Source organism: Cygnus atratus, chromosome 6 (assembly GCF_013377495.2).
Source record: "Cygnus atratus isolate AKBS03 ecotype Queensland, Australia chromosome 6, CAtr_DNAZoo_HiC_assembly, whole genome shotgun sequence".
Classification (NCBI taxonomy): Eukaryota; Metazoa; Chordata; class Aves; order Anseriformes; family Anatidae; genus Cygnus; species Cygnus atratus.
This window is the reverse complement of record NC_066367.1, coordinates 33537639-33556748: the sequence shown is the minus strand read 5'-3', so window position 1 is coordinate 33556748 and position 19110 is coordinate 33537639. Positions and strand designations below refer to the sequence as shown.

Here is a 19110-nt window from a genome sequence, read left to right as displayed (position 1 = left end):
TGGAAGAGCACGGTCCCAGCGACGAACTAGAAGTGTAGTGAGAAAAGTACCAGATAGTGACGACTAAAAGATTTTTCTCAGTAATGGCAAGGGACAAATCAATGTTAACAACAATACGCAAAAAGTGTTTTACCTATTTCAAGGTGCAGCGTGTGGAAAACGTGTCACGGTCATCCTGCTTAGTGGGCATGTTTTGTATATGCACACTGCGCTTCTGCAGGCTTCTGAAAGTCACTGACCGCTAAATACTGTGGCTTTTCTGCTGAGATTGCATCTTTTGGATTTTCTGGATTTAAGAGCAATGCCAAAGGTTGGATGGTAGCAAGGTAAACAATACACATTTCTTAGAGATGAACAAAAAGTCATATCTGTTATGCATGCTCATGTAAAGTAAGAGGTTAGGGTATAATGTGTACAAGCATCTTAAGCTCAATGTAGAAGTTTGATATGTTGCTGTACTCATTCTCATGGCATTCCCAACAGCTGCAGTTTGCATTTATCACCCACCCCTCACTTGGAACCTCCAGTTAGAAGCTGAGTTGCACAAGAAGGGTGAGTGAGGTGCTGAACACCACTTTTTTAGGAAATTATTTTGCAAGTATGATTCTCAAAAAACTTTATACCACTTCAAGAAAGGAATTTTGTTTAACCATAAAAGTGAAAGGCTTATTAATGACTGGATAGGTGACTTTTGTGAGGGTGTACATACTTCACATTTGGTGAGAGTGTAAAATCTTTACATCATGAAGAAGTATTTACATTTTCAAATAATTAAAATGTAACAAGTATAATTCTCTAACTGTAGGGCCACTGAGTTGCTGCAGTTGCACATGCCTCTGCAGGTATAACTAATTAATCCGAGAGCCCCTCGGGCACGTGTCCCTGAGAAGCAGCAGAACACTCCATGCATAGGGAGCATTTGTAGTGCAGGGCAGAGGGATGGAGTTGGGTGGGTTGCACCACCTCAGACACTAGGCGGGGACACAAATAAGAACCTAGAGGAAAGAAATGCCATGTGTGGATTAGGGAACCTTCCTGAGCCTTTCTTTAAAGTGATTTTGAAAGGGTTCTCTCACATCCAGCCTGCTTCCCAAATTACTTGTAATCGCAACGTTGCGTAATGCGTGAGGTAGCTTCACAGTCCACCTCCAGAGCATTTGCTATTGCAAGTCTGAAACTTTTCAGAACACGTGGATCCAAATTTGATGGAAATCACATCTATTGCTCTTGGGGAAATTTCAGCTAGTTTAGGATAAAATACACAAAACCTGAATTTGGCAATCAGTATGGGAAACAATGCAAGAGACTCGTTTACATTTTAAGAGATTGGTGAATCACCACCCCCCTCTCAAAAAAAAAAAAAGGCAATAAAAAGCAGCAACAACAACAGACCAACAGTGCAGACTGACTTTGTACAGGAAAATATTTTTATTAGTGAATTATTTTTAATTGCACGGTCACTTGACACTAATCAGTGGTTCATTAACAGTTCAAAGTATCAATTTAAGCCAGGTTAAAAGGCAAATAATTTGACAAAACATGGAGACAAGCTGTGGTGTACTTCCCAGTATCTATAAACCAATACTGTAGGCTATCATAGCACACTTAATGGTGCTATTTCTGAGAGTAACTAATTTGGAAACCCTAAGAAGGGCAAGGCTGTGCTGCATACCTGTCTCTCTAACTAATCTTACAGCTAGTGCAAAAAAAAGTTACAAGTTAGGTGTTAGAAAGAAGGAGAATGTCAGTGTCCCCATCTCAAGATCCATCTGAGGTCCTTTGTAAATTGTGCATGATGTGTAATAGTCCATTGTTTAGAAATAGATATGTATATATGTTAAGTTAGCTGTCAAGTGATTTTAGGAAAAACGAATGTAGCAGATCATTTAGTGTTGAAGCCAGTACATACTGCAGCCATCTTCTAGCATTTCTTCTACCTCTGCTGCGCCTACGTCTGAGAAGCTTCACTGCTGCCAGCACAGTTTATCATCGCCAATCCTTAGTCTAACTTAGATTCGCAGTTAACTGGGGCATGGGATCTGAATTAAGAATAAACTTCAGTGTTAAGAATTACACAGAGCAGCACAGTTTATTTTTTATACCTTTTACCAGTTTTAAAAGCAAACAACTGTCAGCAACATACAGGTTTTCCTATAGAGCTCTTTGGTTTACAGCACTAGTCTTATCTGACATTAAAATTTCTCTTCAGAAGTGCAGAAACAGTTCATTACAGTTGCATGCATCCCATATAATGACTAGGCTTGTCTGCTTTAACAGTAAGACTGAAAAATAAAATTAAAAAAGCAGCAAATGGTGCAGTCTTTGTGCCCTGTACCAATTTTTAATGCTTCTTAATCATCTCTTAAGCAAGACCCGTTTTCAACCTGACAAATTTTAACAACCTGCTAACATTGCAAAGTAGTCAAACAGTTACAAGCAAGATAAAAAATAAACCTTGCTAACAAGGGGCTGCCAGACAGTCAGGTCCCAACTCCAGCCCTGCAAGCCTAAACACAGAAGGCAGACACTGAACCAAAGGGAGGCTCGTACATGTTATGATAACAATGTGACTGCATCGTTTTCAAGGCATCCAAGAGACAACTTCATTTACACTGGACCTCACATCTAAAATTTTCAGATGTGAATAGTGACTTTGCTCTGCTGTTCCATAATAAGATAGCTTAAAGAGACTTAAGGTTCAGGTTTTGGAAATTGGACCCTTTTAAGGGTTCTTGACTATACACGAGAATTAAGACTTCCAAAATGAAGTCACATTAACATTGTGTACTGTTTAGTTTTTATGCTTATTGACATCACTAGCCAAAAATACCCAAACCCAAAACACTCTAAATGTGAGCAGGATCAAGACTTCAAATAGAGATGGCACATCAGTGACGTCGTAAGAGACGGCACAAGACTGAGCTGTAGAAACACTGAAGGGATTGAAATAAATCCTTTCCGAGCTACAATAATATTTCATGACCCTTAACATAAAAGTGGTTTGATCAATTTTTCACTAAAACTTCATATGTGTTCCTTGCCTCAGGGCTAAATACAAGAAATTGCAGCCCACACCATTTTTTTTTCCAGGGAAAAAGAATGTCATGGAGCTAAATTAGATCTTCATAGGAGTTAGTTGCAATCTTGACTCCCTTTCAGACATCCAATGAGCTACTACAGGATCAACTCAAAACAACTTGTCGAATGTGCAGTTTTAAGGCACAAATGAGTGTGAAAACATGAGAACGTAACTTTATTCTACCTCCAGAGGGAAATGGCTTGCATTACTGGATAGGAAAAGGACACAGAGCTGCTTGAATAATACAGGACAACAAAACTGGTCTTGCTGTGAAAGGCATGCTGCGTATCAAATTGCCTTATTCGATACTAAATGATTATTCTCATGCTTCAACAGAACTAAACTCCCATCTGTGTACCACCGTCCTCATCTGGACCTTGAAACATAAGGGATGGGCTTCTGTCTGCCCGGGCCCAGTGAGATTAGGGGCAGTCACAGGTGGGAACACCCCAGTTCTGTCGTCTTCAGTAGCCAGTACGCAACAATGCTCAAGTCCTTTCTTTGTAGATGATGTTCCACTACTTTTCCTTTTACAGTCATCTTCTGCACACGTGAGTGAAAGAAAAGGCTTTCAGATTAAAATTGGTTGGATTTGCTCAGGGAGGAGTCTTGGGTAAGGGGCAAGAGCAGCTTACAGACATTTTACTTTATACCACTCCAGACTTAACGAAACATGAGGGCAGAGTTTGGCAGCTCTGCAGGGCTGTGAGTAGATCTTCCCGAGTCCAACCTCATGCCCATGGATTTTTCAATGTGCTCAAAGGGTGGGGCTTGCTTGTTTTCTTGACTTTAAGCGATCATTTTCAGCGCACTATCATAAATAACATTGAGCCTGTCCACAGTTCAGGGATGCATTTTATAGTAACATTACTGCATTAATAAAAACTTCAGTAGCAGCCTTATCACTTGGGGGGTTAGGTAATAGCCAGATTTGCTTGTGTTTTCTGGTTATCCCTCCAGTGCTTTTTCCTCACCTTTAACAGTTAAGACATGCTCACAGCCAAATAAAATGCCTTAAGTCACTGCAATATAGTTTGGGTCCCCGTTTAATTCTGTTCGCCGTTACTTACTTTTAAAATAGTTTCAATGTGGAATGAAAGGAAGCTCAAATATGCTAGTTCTGGATTAGCTGAGAACACTTGAGAAATCTAGTTTTGCATGCAGTGTGTATTTCAAGCCATAAAGCACAGTCATTTGCTTTGTAGAAAGTGATCCAAACCTACGGAATAAATCTAGTTTCAGGGTTTTTGTGCAGTCCCTAGACTTTGGTGTTTTAGGGAACCAAAAGGAGCAGAAGTGTAAAAGCCAGGAAAGTGTGGCTGGTCCTGGTTCAACAAGTTTGAGAGCCGATGGCTGATGAACCCTGGCCAGCTACTAGACACAGTATGAAATGGCTCAACAGCTGGAGTGAACAAAAGACCATAAAGCAGAAGTATTTTAGTTTGTGCCCATTTTAGACATCAGAGGCCTTTAACACCCCCGAAGTCCTATTAATTATAATCGGTGAGGCACATGTTAGCATATCCAGATCAAAAACCTTAACAGCCCCTACTTAACAGGAAGGAAAGCATGCCCAGAAAGAGGAAACTGTCTGTAGTAAGAGTAGGTAAGAGTCGTATTCAGGATTAGAATATAACTGACTTACTAAACGCTTTTTCTTTTTTCTTCTGGAGTAACTTCACTCAAATTTACAACATAGTTGTTAAGAAATATTGGCTGTGACTTGTTCCTAATCCGCCCGTTCCTCTCCTCCTTTTATTTGGCTTGCTCACGTTTTCCATGCTTACCTCTCTCATCTTTGTTTTCTTCTCTTTGGTCATTACGGGGAAAGTTTATTAAACGAAGCAAGTCATGCAGCATCCTTTGGAAATATTTAGATTTGGTGTTATATTTAGCTCTGTTCTTAGGTCGTTCGGAATAGATGAAAACTCTCCGTTATTCATTCTTCTTCTACATCTATGGAACAACGTCCTGGAAATGTTTAGCCACAGGAAGCAGCTGCCTTTCTGGGTTTAAACACCTGTCATTACAGACATTTGATTTGTTAACTACTTTTACAGGATTAAAACAGTAATCTTGAGCTAGTGCTGGAAAATTGACAAGCAGCAGTGATGGAACCTGGGCAATGGTTGTGTTATCACCTCTGTGCTGTTGACAGGAGCAGAATATTTTAATTTGCATAACCTGGGGGTGATAGAGGCACTGGTTTGGGGTGCAGTAAGCTACAGCAATCCTACCTCAGGAGGAAGAAATACATCCTGTCAGGCATGACTCTTCATTCTAGTAGTAACAAATGAACTTGAACGCCAAGAAACAGCCACCCTTTTAGCAAAATCGACTGAGCAAAGTGAATCTGCTTATCTGTTGATAAGTAGATCTGTGTTTTGGCTAGGGGCTTGAAGTTGAACATTTTCCCTCTACTTCAAGAGAGCATCCAAGCGTAAGTGTACCTTCAGTCATACTTGTCACTATGGCATTTTGCAGGATCAAGTCCCATATGCCTCCTTCATTAGGCTGCATCCATCCCAGATGGATCAGTTTTCTTCTGCATATTTTGATTAATCACATGAATGATCTGAACATGCATAGGACTGTTACTACCACTTCACATGTTTACATTTGGTTGTTGAGTGGTAGAAATTTCAATACAAGATGAAAATTAATGCCTCTAATTTCTTTCCCTCTGTAAAATATATTTTAAAATATAACATTTACCTCAAGTTTCCACTTACGGAAGTTACAAATACATGTTTTACAAAACTACAGCTGTAAAGGAAGGGAACAAGTTATTACTTGTCTACACAGCAAGTCAGTGCCCATGCTAAGAATAAAAAAATAAAAAAACAGGAACAGCACCTCATGGTCTCTGATCAATTTCTTCCTAGTTTTACTTATATAGGGAAATATTTAAAAAATGGAGGCTGGCATAAATAAATGCTTCAAGAAGAGGAACAGAGATAGCAATTCTTTGAGAAAATCTAGTATTTTTGTTAATAACAAGTTATTTTCTCACGTTAAAGGGATCCAAACCATCGATGTGTTCCTCAAGGTTTCAGAAGAATCCTATAAGTTTAAACAAGTGCACTGAAAAAGTTTGTTTGTAAACATTTATTTTCTTGAACTGAAAAAGGCTTGCATCAGCACACATTGTACAGCCTTGCAAATTACACAAATTGAAAAAATGTTTGTTTCATTTTTATGTGCAATTAATCTTTAATGTCCAGTGAGCATCTGCAAATGATGAAAACTTAAACCATTAAAAAGGTTTCCAGCACTTATCAAATACAATTATCTTAGCGTGAAAAGGAAGAGAAAGATTCATACTGGTGGGAACACAATTAAAGTGCAAACATTTTGTCACTTGTGAAGATACATTTTAGTTTCTTCACCTTTTTGTTAAAAAGAAATATTAAAATGTGATTCAGTGAACATTCTTTGTAATCTATTCATATTCCCCCTTAAATACTTATTAAACTTGTTGGATCAGAAGCAAATCCTTCAAGGGTACAAACAATTTGTAATTTCTTTTGACATTGTTTGAATGAATCTCAAAAGAAAACAACCATCTAAGGAGTTAGCTAGTTACTAAAATTATATTTTTTTCTTTAAAAAACAAAAAAAGAAAAACGCAAGGGAAAAGGAACAGGTTAATTTGAAGATTTGGGGTACTTTGCTAGAAAATGAGTGTAATTCCTTGGACATGGTTCTCTTTTCCCCTCCACCAATCCTCAGGCTCCTGCTTTGGAATGGACAGCTGCGTGCTGGCTGTGAAAAGGGATTATAAAATACAAATCTGAATGTGGGATTTTATGAATGTCTGCTGTACAATAGAACTTTGGATCTGATACAAGAATTCAAAAATATAAAACAAAACTATTATAAAAGTAGGGGGCATTTCAGCGGCATTCCTTATAGAAAGCTGCCTGTCTCAAAGGTGATTCCTTGCTATTGTCTGGGATCAACTCTGTATTTTTTTCTTCATCTCGCTGGATCACTGGGTTATTCTTCAATGGTTACTGTCACACGACAAAACATCCCAGGAGTCTCTCTAAAGAGAGCAGAAACCCCGTAACATCAAGCCAATAGAGGAGAGGAGGACATGAAGTAGTAAAGGCTGAGTGTCCACCGACGGAACTGCTACTGAGAACTAGCCCTTTCCAGAATGTGAAAGTCGTAGTGCTTCTTGCTCGTTCTCAGCCTGAACTTGTTAACTGAGGTACTACTTTGTTTCTTCAATGCATTCTGAGCAGCTGACATCGTAGGGAACGTAGCTAGAACCGTGTACGTGGAGGCCAAGTCACTGGGTTTGGATGGCTCAGTGCTCACATTGCTATCTCCGCTGCCACAGTAACGACGGTGCTGCTGCTGCTGCGTCTGCAGACACTGCGAATCCCTTAGCCACCGAATCTTGGCACCAACTTTTAAAAGTTCTCCAAATAGTTTCTCTGCTTCCATACGAGTTATGCCTTCTGGCAGTTCAGTTATTTCTAGAACTTTTCCCACAACTGAAACAAGAAAAAGATGGAATCAAAATCGGTGGTTGTACTTAAAGATACATCACACAGTGGAAAGCGAGTTATTTCATCTGGTATCTCCAGGTGCCTGATGCCATGCTGCTACACAGGCACTCCATTTCTGGTAACCCAGAGAGCATTCTGCTGTCACAGAAAAGCTGAGAATACAAAGAGGCCCCTCAGAAGAGTGGGGCGGGGAATCCACACCAAGTTTTGCGGTAGATTTGAAAACTCTCTATACCACCTGACTCGCTTCACCTGTTAACTCTTCACACATCACTGTGCCAAACAGCTAGTCTCTCTTCTCTCAAAATCTTCTCCAGTAAATGGTTAGAAACTGATTTATCAGTAATTTTCTGCAAAGAGCTGATGGTAGGTAACACTTGCAACACAAATAATTTCCAGTAAAATGGGAAAATAGACGATGTCAGGTTTTATTTGGATGACATTTTTACCAACTCCGAAAACCCAACCTGCAGATCTCCTAGTGTGTCCCCAAAATTAATGGGTTTATTTATATTAGAAGGAAAAAACTAAGTACTAACTTTTTTGTGGTTTATGTATGATTTCACAAAAGTAAGAGGAAGCAGGGGTACACGTTTACTGTAATATGGGAGAAGGGTTTTGGACTTGGCTTGCATCCAGCAAACTTGCTTTTCCTTTTAGTACTGTCCAGTCCTGGTCTTCTCTAGTCTTTTCTCCAGCTTTCAAAACTACGCTTTTCTCATTCCTCCCTCTCTCATTTATCTTTCCTCTCTCCTAATCAAGTCTTCCGTCCATCTTTGTTTCCATGGTTTGCCATGCCCACTCCTGTCCAGTTACACTTCATTCTGGCCCTTTTCTCACCTGTGCTTTTCTCATTACATCCCTAGCCTATCACCACAATTCATTCTGCTGGAGGACTGTGTCAACCAGCAATTCTGTACCTGGTTCTCCCGCACCAAGATCTGTTGAAGCAGCCTTCTTTGCTGGTTTCTTCCCCCTGTTTCCGTGTCTGTTTCCAGGCTGACACTGGAGAGATGGATATAAATGATGTACTTTAATGACAGTGCATCAGTATTTTGAAATATCTGGGTTAGCTCAGTGAAAAATGGTGCAGAGGAATGTCTGAAAAGTAACCTGTGCTACTGTGGTATAGAAAAGATTTCCATGTCTGATTTTAGTCACGGAGTTTAGCAATTCTGCAGTCAGGGGCATTCAATCCTTGACTTAAGAAAAAAGGAAGCAAATGACGAAAAATCACCTCAACCCTTCTTCGAAAAAAGAAAAAAAAAATCCATCCCTGCCCCCAAACCCAGCACATCGTCTGGCTGATCTCAGGTAGAACTGAGCAAGGTAGAGGCAGGGGGTCTGTGTCTGTCCCAGAAATTAAATAGATGGCAAGACTTGCGAGCTTTGCCAACACTTAATATTTTGGCTTTCTTGTAAGAGACAAAGCCACTCTCTGCTTAGAAATACCCATATGTACTTTCTATTTTTAAAAAAACCCGTTATTCAAATAAAACAATCTTTTTAAACAAACAGTCTGTCTCCGATTTTTGGAACTGCTGGCAAACCGCTTCCCACAGAATCCATATTCTACACTGGGCCTTCTATCTTCCTTTGTAGGTTGGAATTTCAGTTCAAAAGAAAATCTACATTTCATAATAACGCTTCTCTATATTTTTAGAACAGGAACAATGGGAAGTATCAACAGAATAAACCGGTTATTGGGAAGCAAGTGCTTTCCAATCAATTACTTTTCTAATGCAATAATACATTCTCCTGTTCACGGCTACTGTAACTGTAGTCCTGAATTGTTTTCTTCAGTGTTGCCAGGAGAGTGTTCTCTTTAATACCTGTTGGCTTGCTACTTGTCCACGTAATAAAGATGGTGGATTGTATTGCAGGGGCTGGCCGAGCAATGGGTATCTGGCATCTCCTTAAAGAGAAAGGTAATTAGAAAGGTGTTTTTTTTCTGTAATATAAAAACTCTCTCCAAAATCTCTTACACCGAAGAGAAAGCAGAATGACTACGCACAAAGCAGCGTATTTGGCTAAGCTAAGAAAACAAGATTTGGCACAATTAAGTATGTATGTAAGTCATGTTGATCACAAGGTGGAAAGCTACAAGTTTAAGGCTCTTGCATTTCAGAGTTACACTGAAAAACGTACTATTTTCTTTCCCTTCACTGCAGTCTTCTCTAAATCCTGTCATATCAAAATGAGCTTAATGAGGCTGCTCTCAGTGTAACCATTTAACCATTTCCATGGTAATATCCCTGGTAAGTGCCAGGTACATCTGTATATCTCCTTTTTGCTCCAAGGATCCACACGATCAGTGAACAGAAATTATTAATAATCACAGAAGATTAAGAAAGTTGAGGGACGTAGTTTACAACAGGCAACCTGGAATTTTTTTTTTTACAAGAGGAATGGAACACAAAGCAATAGTGTAATGATCATGCAGAAGGTTAAGACAAAGACAAACAAAAGAAAATAAGGTCTTCTCTATCAGTAAGGAAGACCTAACAGATTTTTCTATAAGTTTTGTTTTTACTTTAATGCAATTTTTGTATAAAGTAAGACCCATTAATTTCAAGTTTGAGAACTGCAGATGTCCAAACATAAGGGACATCTTTGGTCACTGACACAGGATATATTTTATCATTAGTTTTCAAACTTCTAACTATCACATCTCAGTGAAAATTCCCTATTTTCTGTTTTCTGATAACATGGCAGCAGAGGAATGAATTAAATTCTACAAGGATTTTTTTCTTCTTCTATCATGCTAGTTGTTCTAAAAGGAATGAAGAATTCACACTTAGGCAGTGGTTTGATTCAGTGCCTCATCAATGAATGAGTTTAGCAGAACATTCATCTTCGCATGACATTTCTGTGTCCTTTTCTCCAAAAGATGCCACTACCACCCAATGTATTAAGATCAGCTAGTTCCACGTGATTTATCTTTGTAGCTCTAAAATTATGCCTTTTGTAAATATATGTAGAGTTCTTGATTTACGGTTAAAACTTAAAACTAAATTATATCAAACATTTTATTAATATTTTCAATTCTAAAGTGGGCAATGTCTCATGTGAGAAAGCTAGTGAGTTATAAAAGGTCCAACAACAAAAGATCAAGGCGTTTGAGAATACAGGGAATGATACCAGTGCAGAGTGGTAAGGTCAAATTGTGCATGATCCAAGGGTGGGTAGTTTTGATAATCTTGCTTCAATAGCATTACTACTCAAGTGAGCCATAGTTTGTCACAAAATCCTTATATAACTTGTATTTTAAAGCATTTATTGAAAATAAAACCACAGAAGTATTTTAGTTAACTAAAAATATACCTTGTCCAGGGACGAAAGGTCTAGAAAACTGGGGCACAATAGAAAGAGGTGTTAATGTGGGACGGATGTTCTTCATGTTTGATAGCTGAGCTGGTGCTGGTGATTGGGCCGGTGAGGTGACGGGACTACCTACTTGAGGACTATGCTGCAACTGGATAAACAAGTTAGTGTTTTAGAAAGTATCTAGGTGAGCAATGACATCTACAGCATTCAAACACTGGAAGCAAAATTAAAATTGGTATATTAAGTACCATCAGAACAGATTTTATTCCCCCAAAAGAAGTCTTGGGGAAAAAAAAACAACACAAAATGACATGCAAAGATGCAATTTATGCAAATAAGTCATGCTAGAAAACAAATCAAAAAGCTCATACCTGTGCAGCACTGTCTAAAGTGCTAAGTTCTGTGGACTTCTGCCCCCTTTGATGATCACAGTAGTATTTATTCTGTTTCCACTGTGGAGGTGAATGGTTCCGAGGCTGAGGATTGTTAGGTATATTGAGCTGCATCATTACTACTCCTCCACCTGGTGGTGCTGCTACTGCTGCAAGACAAGAAATTGGTAGAATGCAGTAAGTTTATCATATATTTCAACTTTCATTTTAGAAGAAAAAATGAAAAATAAAAAAAAAGAGAAACAACATAATGGACATCTTGCTAAATAAGCTGCTCAATTGCAGAAAACTAGGACAGTATCTTCTGTACAATTATATTTCCACTATCAGATAAATCTGCACTAGACTAACTTGAGAAGGCTTCCCAGAACTATAAAAGATAAATGGAACCAATGAAACTCAGTATTGAGAATATTTTTTGAAATAAATTGTATTTAACAGTAGTTGAAATTACTCAACATTCATTGTAGTTACTGACAGAGTAATGCACTGAAGAACATGTCCTATCAAGAAGAATATGCATCATTTAAAAACAGAGTTTACCTAATTAGTTTACATGATATACACCAAATGTTTTCTGTGATACGATGTCATACATTAGAAAGACCTAATTAATCTTCAGTCCGAGGCAAAATTACCCTCACTTACACATTTTACAATGGATTTTTACGTAACTGAGATTGTTTTCCTGGGCAGAGACTACAAGTTGATCCCCACATCCTGTATCACTTTGCCACTGTGGTAGGTACAGAAACTCCAGTTAGAGAATAGCCAAACAGCCGATGCTGTTCACTACGGTTTCGTGTAAGGAGTTGTGACGAGAGGTTTCCTGAGAATTGGTCCTCCCCCTGTTGACCCATCCCTTTCCCAGGTAACTTATATAATGTTGTGTTTACGTGAAAATGGTTGTTTTCAATTTCCTGCTCTCCTCTACCCACTGCTTACATAATTTCTTTGAAACAATGATTAAAATATGTGATTGAAACAGCATTTAGTCATCCACCTATAAAGATGGGGCCTACAATCTTCTCAACTCACCATCTATGTTGTAGCATCAGTTAGGAACAGTAAGTCAGATATGGATTAAAAAACAAAAGAAAAACAAAACACGAATGCATTTTATATGGGCTATTGTTTTCACTGCTCCTATGGTCCAAGAAGAAACAATCTGACTCCTTTGAAATGTAAACCAAATAACATAGAATAACAAACTCATAATAATAAAACTATATTAGCTTTTCTAAACTGTATTCTGAAATACTATACTGATTTTCATCAAAATAAAGTGATAAAAGCAGTACTTTCACATCTATATTCTCTTTCCAATCTTTTCAATGGCAAAAACGTTCTACCCATGTATTACAGACTTAGATGTAATCATCAGATTACCTCACCAATTTTAGTGGATATAAATTTGAGTGTCCCTGTAAGAGCCACATGGAGAATCGTTCTATTTTGTTGCATGGCAAAATAAAATACACATCTACTTATGGATATCTGGTACACAATCAGAACAACACACGCCACAACAGTTTCCAAGTGGCAAAGCTATAAGCTTATGTAAACCCCATACACCTATATACCTGAGGTGTACCTACCTGAGGTGTACCAGGCAAACATCTATATACACACTACGTTTTACACAAGAAAAAAATCATTTTTATGCATATATTTATAAATATTAAAATGGTATATTTACGTCTCCCTGTCTTAAAATACAGTATTTTATAGTATTCTGCAGCACTTGGCATACAACTCTTTTGTCTCATCTCTGTTCAATAAGAATGCCCAGCAAAAACACGCATTTCAGAATTACCAGGAGCACCATTTCTAAAATAAGTGTCACAATCTGAAAATTCTACTTGAACTACAAAAAAACACCCTCCGTAAATCCCCCAAATGCTGGTTCTTTCTACTACTAGTTCCACAGCATTTCAGTAAGTGAAAACAAATGGAACTCTTTGCCTAAACAAGCATGCTTGAAATAAAGTGTCATCGAAGGCATAGGTCTGTTTGCAGACACTTCAATTATCAAAACGCATGAGAGGAAAAAACACAGAAGTCGTCCCTGAAAGTCTCCCAGATTTGGAGTCTGGTCCTCTACAAATTTTTCAGAGGAACAGAAACACCACTCAGCTGCTTGTCTGCACATGTCCTCATTGTCCTCGCCTCAATCACCTTGAGGTATCATCTCAGTATCGCTGCTGCTGAAGTGCATGCTTTTCTTTATTCACTCAATCTTTGTTCTCTGTCACAGAGGCTCTCCCCTTCCCCAAACTTGTTTAAATCACAGTTCAACAGCTTTGAATCAGGCCTTCAAAACTGCATAAAACCAAAACTACCAAGATAAAGGTAGAAAAAGTAGTGCTAGACCAACTGTGGACATCCTGAAATGACAGTCTTCAAGAACTACACCCAAACAAACTTGAAGTGTTGAAGAAATGGAAACAAAACCAGAACTGCTGTGAACAGCTATCTTGCCACTTAACTGGATGTTACCTATTTACTAATAAACAGGCTCTAAAAATATCTTAAAAGTTTGTAAGAACCATCACATGTATAGTGGAATCTAGGTCACTGACCTAGTTGTTTAATCTATTACTTGCTTGCAAAATACTGAGATAGCAATATTTGAGATTACTCCCTTTTTTTGCCAACCAAATCCCTCTGATGCATCAAACTCCCTATCAGTGAAATAAGGACAGTACCACTCACTATGATTGATCTACAACCTCTGGTTTGAAGGCTAACCTTCATACTCTTAACCTCCTGACCAGCCCAATTTTATGATAATTGTGTTTGGAAATTCAGAGGTTTTAAGTGTTTGGATGTTAATATTTACAAACATTTCACGCATAAGACAAGCTCTATGTCACTGCTGTTTTCACACCCCACTGAAACTGCTATTTATATACCTTTTAAAAATTACGTAAGACTGAAACATTCCAAACCTGATTTAAATGCTTCTGCTAAGTGACATTCTTCTCTGCTGAAGAAGGCTGCCTCCAAGCTGCCCACGTGAGGTTGGCTTTTGTTTCATTTCAGTTCAAAAGTTGTCATTTTTAATGTTACAATGATAGCAATTTCAATGAAGAATTAAAAAAAAAGTATTTGAAGAGATGGCATTCAAGTCACAACTGTTCTAGCAGGGAGCCATGAAATCAGTCTGACCATTTACAAAAGATTTCTAGACAGAATGGCGTAGATGAAAATCCCAATAAAATATACCTTTTATTGGCTGCATGATGGAAAGACCAGTGGGTGAACTTTTACATGATGAGGGTGGAGACACTATGCTGTAGTGCACAATGGAAGCAGACTGTTGTGGCTTTGACTTTGATGAAGGTGGCAATAATGTAGGAGGTGATGGCTTCTGACTTGAATGGTTGCTATAAACTATGGAAGTAGAAGCAGTAAATAACGCTAACAGAAAAAACAAACAGGAAAACAGACCCCCCCACACACACCTTATGAGTATTTCATTTCCCCTTTCAACAGTGGAAAAAAAAAAAAAAAGACTACTCGTCTCAATCCAGACCCAGAATGACTACAATTTTTAGTCTCTTCTCAGGAACTCTAAAAATAAATAAATCAGACCCACGTAGCTCCCATAATTGAGGAAAAGATGAAAGTCATTTGGGTGAGAGTGCATTGTTCCCATGTCTGTCTCAATTCAAAAGCTGACTTGCAAGCCATTATGCCATACAGTACTGAATTCTAAGAAAGTAACTTGAGGGCTGTCAGTGATAAATTAAGATGTGAAGTTAACCTGCTTGCAATATAATTTTAAACACAGCATACAGAAGGAAATACAATAGTTAATTCTAAATCAAACCCTTATGCAATCACCCAGCGTAATAATTGTTAGAAACTAGTAAGTCTTTCAAAAAAAAAAACAAAACAAAAAACCTTCAGTCCTCCAACCTGCACATTGCTGTCCTTGAAGCTGCTGAGAGTTACATGGTGATGATGTTCTAGGAAACTGTATCTGCTCTGATCCAGGAGGCTGCAAATATCCTACTGATGAACTATAATAACAATAAAAAAATTCAATCAGTAATATTCCCGCCTACTCCCCACCCAGGAATCTGCTTCTGAAGAAGACAGAAGTTTCACAGCTCTTCCTTGGCCATAACTTACAATCTGCACATATCAAAAACAGTACTAATTTACTTACTTTGATATACCACCTTTGTGCAAAGAGAACTATATAGGTATAAAGTTACATAGAATATGAAAAAATAGCAGTTCATTGTCTTAATTAACCATAATTAGGTCTTGGTTAAATGGCCACCACAAAACCTGCCACAAGGATTTCAGATGCTGACTACTCAGCTGGAGGCTGGCCCCGTGGTATTCGGCACACAGAATGAGAGCACTCCTCTGCTTCAGTGCAGAGTAACGCAGCCTAAACTGACATCTGCAGGGGTTGCCTTACCATGGCTTTACCAAATAGGAGAAACACCCGGTCATGGAAGAAGACTCAAGGAAAGAAACAGCCTTGCATTTGTTTGTAATACTTACGAAAAGAATAAAGAAATTTATTTATGCCAGGTATTTTTCAGGGCATTAAGGGCAAAAACAAGTAAACAACAGACATAATTCTGTCATAACAGTAACTGATCATTCTGCCAGAGGCAAAACATCAGGTTGGTGGACTACAAGCAGGATGGTGCCTATAGCGTCTGGTGCTTCAGTATAAAGTTGAAGTTTTCATCAACAGATGAACTAAACGCTCTGAGGGAATGAGAAAGAAGTTTTTATAACTTCACACTATGGAAAAAAGGAGGGACGATCTTTTTAAGCCTCCACTGGGAATCCATGTTCACCTGTAACTTCACATGAAAATTTTCCCATCCTTTGTCCCATAGGCCAAGTATATGATTTTAATTTAAAAATGCTATTGAAACAAACCAAACTCAGAAAGCAATCTGTTTCAGTTTTCAGTCTGCTCACGATGTATTCCCTCATACGGCTTCTCATCTGTCTAATGATTATAGTTCTCAGTGGTGACTCATAGGTTTGAGACTATTCAATTCTTGCAGAACAGTATTCCACGTTTTTTTGTTAAAAAACACTACAAGCTATCTACTGCGATAAATGCACGTTGCTGTCCTTAGCTGCTAGTCTGCTCTGAATTCCAAGCAAAAGTTACCCTGTTTGATAGAGATGGCCACTGCAAGTGATGCAAGAGAATAAGCAATAAAACTTATTTAAAAAACAAGTCTGGGATTACGTCTACAGGTGAATTCACTGAGCCTCAAACGTAACTATGGAAGAAAAGGTTAAGAACCCTTTGAGTACAAAGAACAAGAATTCAGATTCATTTGAGTAGATGAAGCCATGCAGTGATGACACAAACACTGAATTGCATAAGAGAAAAAACAGCTAATAAAGCATTTTTAAGTCTACCTTTAAAATATATTTTAATACACGCAGTAACGTAGCAGATTCTATCAGTTACCACACGGCAATTAAACCTGGTTGCTGAGAAATCAAATAACCAACCTTAAATTATTCTGTTGACCTGATGGAATGACGCTGTAGTAAACTGGCATTCCTGTTGTGGGCAATCCTTGATTTGACTGACTGGGAATTATTACAGGCTGTTGATATGTCTGCTGGGGCACTGCCTGGGAACCTTGAGGCACCGAAACCTAAAATTGAGAACACGTTAAGACTTTCTTGTGCAAAAAATGTTTCCTTCTGCCTCTTGACCATCCCCTACTTTACTTTTTTTTTTTCTTTTTGAAAACAAAACAAAACCACAAAGATCTACCGGAGTTCTCTAAATCCAAAACACTAGCGATAACATGAGTTGAAATAATAGTGCTTTATAAAACAAAAGTTTTTACCTTCTTCCCTAAAAATGGAAATAGTTCCAAGGGACTCCATAAATTAACAAAAGAATTTCTCTACAATAGTTAAGGAGTGGAGTGGGTGGAATTCTTACAAGCTTTTTCTTCCCTATCCTCTGAACCACAATTAATGCAGCACTTAGTATTCAAAAGGAATAAAATTTGTGAATTTGTGATAGGTCTGCTTCATGCTTCAATCATCTTTTATACATATATATATATATATATATATATTTCTCTCCTCCAAGTCACCTTTGAAATGTACTTGCAGCTTTCTGGCATTTACAAAGCAACGCACTTCAAAAAAAAGATCACTCAAAAGTACAGAAGAGTGACTGGAAAGTTATGAGTAAATTACCCACCTGATATGATGGCACTGAAGGATATGGAACAATCACACCTTGAATTTGATTCCCAACATTGTTGTGTTGGCCACTGACTAGATTTTGATTCTGAGACTGCTGAACTCCAACTAAACCCTGGTAGTTTTGCTGCTGGTTAGGCAAAACTTGGTAACCTGAAATTATACATTTAAATATTATTTTGAAAGAACTATCTAAATGTAACACATTTTATACAGAGCTGCCTGTATGAAAAGGTACGTGTGGCATTTTCCAATGGCCTTTTACATCTGGCAACTTCGTAAGACTTGAACTTACCATGCGTATAAAAAGAAACCAACATTAAAAAAATCAACAGATTTTATTAATTTACAACCACCTGGCCCCACCATTAAATACCACACATACTATCTGCAATGCTGCACTCACATGCTTGCAATATTTCTTTGCACTCTACTGAGTTACATGCACTGACACCTTGATTTGATTGGTGAAAGCTGAAAGCATTTGAAAAAATCATGCTAGATAATGTCAAAAATAATTGCCTATTATTATAAACAAGGCTGTTTATAATACTTCAGCTTTGAAATTCTGCTTATGATAAATTCTGCTAGCATCTCAGGTGCCCCAGGATGAAAGTATGTCACCTATGAGTCAAGGCTGAAGCACACTGTGCAATGCACTTGTGCAAGTCCTTTTAAAAACAACAACCAAAACCAAATTGATTTTTCATATTCACCCTCTATAGTGCCTCCACAACACTTTATTACTGCTTAAGCTGGCACCCTTTGCTGTCTTTCAAAAATGTCCTAAACAAAAAAATAATCACAAATAATGAAAAAAATAAGCATGAGTGACAAACAGGAAATGGCACCTGTGCATTTATTACACTCCAGCCCGGCTCCCACTTTTTTTAAAGCATATAGTAGGTAACTGTTACAGGTAACTGATAAAACACATGCAGGACACAAATTCTTTTTGTCCTATTCCATCATCCAGGTTATGTGCTCGACTACTTACCACATCAGCAAGAAAACCATAACTAACTGTGTTTGAGACAAAGCCAGTTGCCACTCCCGAGTAACAAAACCGGGCTTGTCAGGAAGCACCGATGGCAAGAGGAGTCCTTGGACACATTCACATTCCAAGGAACCTGACATTCCCCATGCTCCCTGGCTTGATATGGAACTATATTTACTAAAGCAGATACAGCTGCAAAAAGTCACTTGGATTTTTTTTTTTTAAATTGTGTTTTAAAATTCCTTGGTCTATTTAGAAAATTATTCAGTTAACAAACACTTTTTTTTGTAAAACAAAACCCAGAGGCATTCATTGATTACATACATTCAAGGTACAATGGACATTATGAATTAAGTCTCAGCTGGCTATCTCTCTTATAGAAATTGCAACAATGAAGACTAACAAAGCCTGTGAACATGACCAAATATTGCTTGACAGAATCAAAGGGAAGAAGGTTCAGTTCGTTAAAACCAAGAGAGCTATTCATTAGAAACACAGAAGACACTATCAATATTTTCAGAGTACTATGTAACTTCACAACCATGCATGCTCAAATAGAGATTAGTAGTTACA

The 19110-nt window shown here is 38.1% G+C and overlaps 1 protein-coding gene across 11 annotated transcripts in view; it reads right to left on the bottom strand.

Moving 5' to 3' along the window:
• Nucleotides 1–6172: 6172 nt before the first annotated feature.
• Nucleotides 6173–19110, bottom strand: part of R3HDM1 (R3H domain containing 1) — an 81000-nt gene continuing 68062 nt past the window's right edge. For 3 of the 11 annotated variants that reach the window (XM_035556026.2, XM_035556024.2, XM_035556030.2), the window contains 9 exons: nucleotides 17539–17693; nucleotides 16827–16975; nucleotides 15243–15346; nucleotides 14547–14714; nucleotides 11298–11467; nucleotides 10924–11074; nucleotides 9432–9514; nucleotides 8520–8604; nucleotides 6173–7584 (listed from right to left, as the gene is read on the bottom strand). In XM_035556026.2, coding sequence (XP_035411919.1) covers nucleotides 7217–7584; nucleotides 8520–8604; nucleotides 9432–9514; nucleotides 10924–11074; nucleotides 11298–11467; nucleotides 14547–14714; nucleotides 15243–15346; nucleotides 16827–16975; nucleotides 17539–17693 — 1433 coding nt within the window. In that variant the 3' untranslated portion in view covers nucleotides 6173–7216. The remainder of the gene's footprint in view (nucleotides 7585–8519; nucleotides 8605–9431; nucleotides 9515–10923; nucleotides 11075–11297; nucleotides 11468–14546; nucleotides 14715–15242; nucleotides 15347–16826; nucleotides 16976–17538; nucleotides 17694–19110) is intronic. The other 8 variants (XM_035556029.2, XM_035556031.2, XM_035556028.2 and 5 more) reach the window with 5 other exon arrangements.